Source organism: Solea senegalensis, linkage group LG6 (assembly GCF_019176455.1).
Source record: "Solea senegalensis isolate Sse05_10M linkage group LG6, IFAPA_SoseM_1, whole genome shotgun sequence".
NCBI lineage: Eukaryota > Metazoa > Chordata > Actinopteri > Pleuronectiformes > Soleidae > Solea > Solea senegalensis.
In genome coordinates, this window is record NC_058026.1 from 20969693 (window position 1) to 20978431 (window position 8739).

Sequence of the window (8739 nt, forward strand, 5' to 3'; positions counted from 1 at the left end):
ATTAGTTAGTTCAAAACTGACTTCACTGTCTGGTGACTAGATGTGAGAGGAAATCATAACAGTGTAGTTCCTAAACAATGTAGAAAATCCTTCCAGAACAAACATATATTTAATTTTCCCCATACTTGTTTTATTGTGTATAAACAGTAACTTGAAAGTGACATTTATCATCATTACTTAAACTCATGTTGCACCAAATAATGTAGAGCTGATTACTGGCACTATAAATACATATTAACATTCTGATGACGATGTCTGCATTTGTTATTGTTTTATTTATGTGTACAACTCTCAATTCTAGACAATGTTATTACTAAAGAGTGATACAGTGAATCTAAAAACAAAGGGCTTTCTGAGACAAACACATTAATGAATTGTTAATCTGTTAATTGTAAAGTAAAATGATAGTTCATTATTTACAATGAATGAGCCAACAGGTGGAAAATCCAACTGGCTGCAGAAAACAGACCTTGTAACATTTATTAGAAACATAAAAAGAAAAATACATCAAACATAAGATTAAAAGATCAAATGTGACTTTTACAAAAGGCAAAGCAGTCGAGATGATTCTTCACTTGCAGTACCTGTCTGCTTTCATTTTGCTTCTCCTGTAATGAAAAAAGACAACACCATTAAATTGTTTTATCAGTGATCAAATGACTATAATTACCAAAAAACACCATAAACAAAATATTTTTTGACAACTATGCTACTGTATCAGTACAGTAAATAACAGCTAATTTAGTTTCAAGTAACCTCAACAATAAGTGAAAATGCAGCTTGGTTCAGTGCTCATCTTAAAAGAGAGTCTTAACTAGGTTAACTTATAATATCAATATGAATGTGAATGACTTTGACGTCATTTAATTTAAGCACAAATGTAGATTAAAAAAAAAAATTAAATGTCCAATATAAATTAAATAAATATATAAATAATAATAATAAACATATAAAAGACAGTGATCATAATACAAAATTACATTAAGTGTTCAACAATAAATATTATAAATAATAGTAAAAACTTATTTTCACACCTGTCGAGCAAAGCTTCATGTAACATCCCGTCCTTTCTGGCTTTCTTTAACGTTGACGGATCATCCTCATTAACTCTGAGGCGACGATCTTGAAAACTCTGAAACTTCTTCCTGCAGGATACATGGTAACATGAGTTAAGACAATTTCACATGATTCTGCAAATGAAAATGTCTCGCTCACACAACCAAGCACACTGACGCATAGTAACATACTATTATTAAAATGGTCCGCTAAGGCAGATGGTGTTTCTGGAGAAAACAGCAGATTTGGCAGTTTACGGGAGGACATTTAAAAACAATTTTCAGCCTGATGTAAAACCTGCGAGGACTTTTTCTTCATTAATATTTACCCTCACAAATGTGCACATATTTTGATGTATTATTTCAATGTAAAATATCTTAATATTTTAATGTAGGGATATACGATATTATCTGCATTATCTCGGATATGACTAATGATGTCAACAGTAGGCTAAATAAGCTGTTCCTTGACTTCTATGCTACCGTCCTTTTCCCAATTAAGCATGTAAATGAAAATGAGTATGAAAATATTAATGTTAATTGCACTACAGAAGAAACTACCATATACAGCAAAAAGTCCAATATATTGCATCCCTACTTTAATGTTAATAGTTTGCACAAACAAACAACTAAGGCAGCCTGTCAGTAATTTCTTTGATATTTAGCTGGTCTGTCTGTTTTATTTATATAATTCCATCCATTTCAGACACTAAACACTGCATCGAGACACAGGCTCAAGGGCAGCCATTATCAATATGTCAACAACACAAGTCTATTTCCTCAGCATTTGTCCAAAAAAATAATAGAAGTAGAAGTTACAAGCCATGCCAAGTGAAAATAAAAAAAAGCTTTCAGATTGATAGCCAGGAACTCACCAGGCTACAGAAGGGCCGTATATAAAACACTAACTGTGCCGATGCCCGCTCAAACAGCTGGCCGTCAGTGGCATCTTTACGACATTTGGGATGATTAAGTAACAGCTAAAAGGTGCAGTCTCACATGCAAGGTTGTGGTTTTTTATTTGGTCAAAATTTTAAAAATATGCTTTATGTAGTTTTAAGGAAAATTGTTTTTATCTGTAAGATACTGTGCAGAGACACACAGTAGCTCAGATTAAATCTATTCTAAATCCAAATTAAGATAATAATACCTTGCTTAAACAGACAGGAAAACTGTCAAAAAGTGTGCCCAGACAAATGACGAAAAGAAAAAATACAGTTCCGTGAACGTAGACCTACGATGAAAAAACAAAACTAAATCTAAGTGGTATTTTCTCCGCTTGTTTTATTTTAATCAATTTTAACAAATTTAATGTTTGAATAAATAGCCACATGAGTAGAAAACATTTTTATTTTTACTTTTCCCTCAAACATCCTTTGACCCATGTCACAGAAGTTTCAATAACCAATATTAAGTTGCTAACATTTTTCAAGGACTGATGAACTGAGTTAATATCAAAGTGATATTCAGTGAGAATCCAACATGGATTTCCTGTCAGTTGTTTCTGAATGAGCTGCCTAGATATTAATTAAACACTTAAACTATTCAAAAAGGAAGTTACGTACACGTAATTGAGCTCACAGGACTTCACGTTGCCCCTGTCCTCATCTGCAAGGTCATCTTTTCCCTTGTCCTCACGCTCTATACTTGATCTGATCTGTTTATCAGTCAGAAGAGAAGGAAAAAACAGGAAGAAAGAGAATTTGTGCGTTAGGAGATGCAAACATTTCCTCTTTTTTCATGTCAAGGAGTCAGGTCCTCACAGAAACGGCATACTCAAAATGAAAGGGTAAACTTGAACCTAGTGGAAGAACACAATTTACGCATCACCTTCAGCATCTCGCCATCCCCTGCTGTCTTGCTCTTGGCAACAATGTCCCCACTGTCACTGTAAGAGATGAAACAGCTATTCGCTGCCAGCAGAGCCATTTTGTCCTGAGGCAGAACAGAGAGAGAACACAGGAGAGGGCAGTAGATTAGACAGAATTGCAGTGGGATTGGTTGTTGTGACAGGCTCGAAAGGTTGCCCGATATTTGATGTAAAAAGACTCTCAAGGTTGTGCCAGGAAGGTTGTTTATAGGTTCAGCAAACCATCAAGGAGAGCAATGTGCTCCAGTGATAAGGCAGACGCATTCTGCATAATGAAGGACTTGTTCATCATGGCTACAGCTAAGTGTTATCTCTCACTGGCTTGATGCCACTCAGACTTGAGATGAGGCGTGAAAGGCTGGGACAGCAGACACATGCCGCAAAATCTATGTATATGTATATTTTTCAAACACTGATTACAACTCATATGGGCATTTGTGTAAATAGGTACTTCTACAAACAACTGGCAGATTAAATGATATAAAATCTTGCTTAGTCACTTGGGAAACTAAAAACTAAATTCATTCTTTACAAATACTGTATACTACATTTATCAAAACAATGTCCAAAATCATGTTTTTGGATTTTAGTAAATGATTAAAAGATGAACAAATATTTTTTGACCAATTCAACATCAGCGACAACTGATCAATCTATAGACAATGAATTGTATACAGCCTTTATAATAGCTTTGTCTATCTTTATTAATATAATGTTAGTTCTGTGCAATGTGCAGGGAGGTTACTGACAAAGTACATCAAATTCCTTATTTGTCAACATGGCAACAAATTCAACACTTTGAAGACTAAATATATACATAAATATATATTTATATCCTATGATATTCAGTATCACCACCACAATCTTATAATTTCTTACTCGGCCATAACCAACATATTAGCTTCAAAAAAGGTATCACTTATATATTTCTTAACTATGTTCTACAATGGTTCTTTTTCTGGACTTTTTAATAGGAGGGATTGGAAAAGGCACAGGAATAGTAACTGTTGAAAATACATAAATTAACAATGATAATCAGGAAGTATGGAGAAATCAATTATCCTCCCATTGTGACAAAAGTTTAGTTTAGTTTAGTTTAAGGCCTAACCTGTAGATCATTTTATTGTAAAATTGATTAGTTTGGTCCATAAAATGTCATAAAATGTGGATTGTGTTTCCCAAACGTTAAATAATGATGTTCTCAAATGTTTTGTCCACAATCCGAAATTATTCTGTTGAAATTATTTCTTTGTTATATGGAGCAAAAATAAACTATTAATTAAATTATGAATTAAACTACAAATAAATATTCCCATTTCTTACTTACTTGTTTAATTATAAAATGAACACTCAAACTGATTAATCAATTATCAAAATAAATATAGATTCATTCAATTGTTGCAGCCCTAATTTACTTACATTTTGGAAGACTGGTTCCCATTGTTCTCTGGAGCCAATGGCATCAGAGCGCCCAACCACTAAACCTTCAGAGTTGATACCCAGATACTTGCCATATCCAGACTTCAAGGCTATTCTGCAACAGCAAAAAATACAAGTAAAGTGTAATTTTCAATTTTCCAGTGCTTCAGAAGCAGGTAATGTTTGAAATACTGTGGATTTTCTCTGCAAATTGAAAGGTGAAACTGGCCCATGAGAAATGGCTCTGTGACAGCATGAAATGCAGGAGTGGGGTAATAAATCTGTGGGTGAAGAATTATTTGTGGATGTAGTTTGTGTATTTACCGCGAGTCTGAGAGCTTGACGGCAGTAAACTGCTCAGGTGGATCTGGTCCTTCATCATCTGAAACAGATAAAACATTGTTTTGTTTTAAAAGAAATGACACAGTTGATTGCATTGCTTTCAGACCGCTATAAACAGTGTCATTTTTCACCTTTAAAAAAAAAATAAATAAAAAATTCTGACTGGTTATTGATTTGTTCTTATTTATTGTTTGCTACATTGTTGTACTCAGGGTATATGATGCTGTACACTACAAATGATTTTGCCTCACAAAAAGTATAATGTGGAGTTGAATTAATACATGTGAAACAATCATAAATCATTATTAAAATGTGCATATTTCCTCCTATTTCCAGATTTCCTGTTACTCATAATTAAAAATGCAAACCCCTCAGGCTACACAGCACTGGGCACATCGGAGTCCAGTTCACTAGCATTGAGACATTTGGTTATGATATGAAAAGAAGTGAAATGTTGCATTGAAATGCTACACTTCATATAGTGAGGTCTGGGTTTCCTGTGATTTCATAAAAGTATGACTTGTCTATGATTAGGCCACTTCCTGACCTTTACAATAAGTCAAAGCTGTGTGCAGTTTTTAGTGTATCATACAGAATTCTGGTCAAAGGAGAACAAAGTGTAGTAGACATTAACAAAACCATCATTAATAAGACAGAGGTAAAATGTCACACACTCTTTCAAAAGTTTGATTATAATTTCAATACATCAGAGAATGGTGAACGTGAACAGTCTTCTTCAGCCTTTTAAAAGGCTGCATCATCCTCAGTGTGCTGCAGGTGCAGAAAAGAGAGGGAAATCTATAATCTCTCTTCCTATACTGTGAGCTGGCGTACTCTTTCATCTCCCAGAGATGAGCTTTTGAGTATGCAGAGGATGAGGTGGGGTCCACTAAGGAAAAAGGGATGTTTCAATCTCTTGCAAACCATTTTCACAAGTTCTCACACAACGTGGGTTGAATTAATTGTTAGTCGTGTCTCTTTCTGGGTAGACTGGTGCAATGGGCACCACTTCCTCAGAAATGCCCCGAGGCAGAAGAGAGATAGCTTTGCCCTTCCCCTCAACTCAACCCCAATTCAGCCTTTTCAGCCTGGTGTCCAGATTCCCACTTTAATACTTACTGCTTGGTAGACTGAAGGCTAAGCCCCTTTCATCCTCCAAATGTCTGGAGCCTGAGGGTGTGTAATACGTATTGTCTTTGATAATATCTTGCTTGTTGTTTTACCGATATGTGAGCTGGCATTATTGAGCATCTCATTCACTTTTGAAAATGGTATGAATTTTCTTGCATGCCCTGTCCATGACTACAGCATACTTCAAAGAGTTCAACCATGCAAACTTGGACAGCAACTACTACCCAAATTTAAAACAATATGACCCACATGGATTTCCCTGAAGTCATCTGCTTACCTTTGTGTGGTGCACCAACTGTGAAAAGTCCAGTATCCAGGGCATGGATGTACGAGTTGTTCTGCATTTCTATTGCAACGGTTCCGGTGAGTTCCCCAAAGTGGCTTACTGCCCACCAACCATCTGGTGAGCAGAAAGATCCATGTCAAAATTTGTAAAAAAAATAACACAGAGAAACAGTAATTTGCACTAAGGTCTTAGAAGCATGAAGGTGAAAACTCCACAGAGAGGACAAAGTTTGGCATAAAATGTTCTAATATAAAAAAGCATGACTTTCTGATTATCTTGGGGATACTATATATCAGGGAAGCAGATGTGAGCAAATACCTTTGTATATAGGTGAAACAATAAAGCGGAATTTGCTATAATTCTATGATTGATGATGATCTACGACTTATTGATTGATACAATGTGATACAAAACAATCTCTAGACAGCACAATTTAATCTAATATTTGTTGCGTTTGCATAAAACATTTTTCAGTAAATGCTTTAAGTTACCAAATATTAAATACTGAATTTAATCAATTCTAGTACTTATGTAACAATAAATCACAATGTTTATAATCATAATAATCTAAATGTTAATACTGGGTACTTTTTACATAAACAAAACATTATGAAAGAGCCGTTTAAAGAACTTTCATACCACTCTCCTATTTATCTGCTTCATAAGTATTTGAAAACTTGTCAGATTGTCTCACCTGGAAATAGTTTCCAGTTTAATGAACAGATTATTAGATTATTAGTAGTGATAGAAGTTAGAAGTGATATATACACATTTTAGTATGACACTAACCAACTATATCAGGTTTGTGGTCTTCATCTGTAGCTTTTCTCTTCCTATCCTTGTGCTTCTTCTTTTTGCTGTTGAACAAAAGACACAATATTCAATAATGTCAAATACAATCGTGTGGCTACTACTAAATCACACAGGTGGACCTTGTAAAACATAAGATAAGAGGCAGACTCACAATCAACAACAAATCATTGCCATTTAGTTATTAAGTTAATTTAACATAAGACAATTCTAGGAAATGAGCTGAATATTCCTTAAGAAGCATTACCTCATCTAATAGATGCTGTAGAACAACAAGTAAAAATTTAAAACAATACTTGTATTTATTACTTTAACTAAATCAATTGGACAGTTATATGCAACTAATAATAACATGTATCTACTAAACGTAGATACATGTTTTTTTGATACATATCACATTTAGACACTTAACATAACCAAAATAAACTTAGCACAAAAAGTAAGGAAATGTGTGTTTGGTCGATTATTTCTTAATGCTTCTTGGCAGTAAATCATATACAGTTGGAATCCTGTTTAAAATCCAATTTTTCTTCAGACTTCAATCATCCACTCCAATAAACAACACCAAACAAGAGTCAATAGCATACTAAACTATTTGGCATTGGCAAAAACTTTGGAATTTTTTCGTGGGCACAACCCTCAAACTAAACTTTGTTGCTCAACCCACAAATGTATTTTCCTTACAAATGTGGCCCCATTTAAAAGGGATTTAAACAGGCTTTCTAACGGTATAAAATGTATTGCCAATAAGCACTGCTACAACAAAGAGATACTTGACAAAACAAAAATGACCTTTCTTTTTGTGCCAAGATTATAATGAAAAATATGATTATTGTTAGAACAGATCATTCTTAAACGCTGAAGTATTACCAAAGATAAGATAAATATTTAATATATTTTTTGAATAATCGTTGCGATGCTTTGTCGTTGATAGTTTGTTAGTGCTGCTATGTATGTATGTACTATTATTTACTTTCTTGCCCGAATTCCACAAGTGAGCGATGGCTTGTGTTAGCTAATAGCAACAGCAGCCAAAGTTACATGTTCAAACATCTAAAACGACATTTAACAAACCACTGAGTCAGACAGTCTGGGAAAAACATTTAACTATTGTTAGCTTTTTAGCGAAAACACCGATAAGCCTGGAATAAAGTAGCAACATCGTCGTTTTAGCCTCTGCTACTATAGCTAAGGTTAGCAGGGGTTACAGAGACCCATTTTTCTCCGCTGATAATTGTAAACGCACCAATGACGGGTGTAGTAGAGTGAAAGAATAACATACCCTTTGTTTAAACCCTTCAAAACCAATTTGGTTGATTTTACGTGTGTATATTCAGCCATTTCTCCACGTAACTATTGGGTAGCTCAATAGTTAGCACCGCTAATAAACAACGAGTGCAAGTACGGTGGTCCCCGAGTGACAACTCTAATCTGCATCTCCATCCATTCAGCCCGTGCTTACACATTCAAAGTTCAAAGTGCTTTATTTCGCGAATCTATAGAATTTGAGGAAGGGAGCATATTTTAAAATATAAACGTACATCTTCAAAGTAACTCCCCGATAATAATGTAATAATATATTATATAATAATGTAATAGCACAAAAGCTGCATAACATAAATGGCATTTGAACGTTCTAGAACGTTGGTAAAACAAGAACAAAACGAGTAACCCCCACTTCCTACATTATTTTTTTTTTTCACTAAATTCCATAAAATTAGAAATACAACAATGCAACAACAGTCAATACAGCACTGTATGAATAAGCCCCATCATTCTGTGGAACTATTTTTTATAATTATTTATTGTAAACATGGTGAAACAGT

General features: G+C 34.3%; 1 protein-coding gene across 1 annotated transcript; it reads right to left on the minus strand.

Moving 5' to 3' along the window:
• Window positions 1-256: 256 nt before the first annotated feature.
• frg1 (FSHD region gene 1) lies at window positions 257-8332 on the minus strand. The gene is made up of 9 exons (XM_044027363.1): window positions 8196-8332; window positions 6893-6960; window positions 6095-6217; window positions 4669-4726; window positions 4345-4459; window positions 2886-2990; window positions 2621-2712; window positions 1035-1145; window positions 257-608 (listed from the first exon to the last, which is right to left on the minus strand). The coding sequence occupies exons 1-9, from the start codon at window positions 8252-8254 to the stop codon at window positions 572-574; spliced, it is 768 nt and encodes a 255-aa protein (XP_043883298.1). The 5' UTR covers window positions 8255-8332; the 3' UTR covers window positions 257-571.
• Between the last annotated feature and the right edge of the window lie 407 nt (window positions 8333-8739).

Bases quoted from the DNA above. Each gene is read 5' to 3' on its own strand.
- frg1 (XM_044027363.1), bottom strand. From the start codon at position 8,254: ATGGCTGAATATACACACGTAAAATCAACCAAATTGGTTTTGAAGGGT. The intron at 1,146-2,620 runs GTACGTAACTTC...TGTATCCTGCAG, and splicing joins TCCTGTGAGCTCAATTACGT to GAAGAAGTTTCAGAGTTTTC. The intron at 609-1,034 runs GTGTGAAAATAA...TTTTCATTACAG, and splicing joins CATGAAGCTTTGCTCGACAG to GAGAAGCAAAATGAAAGCAG.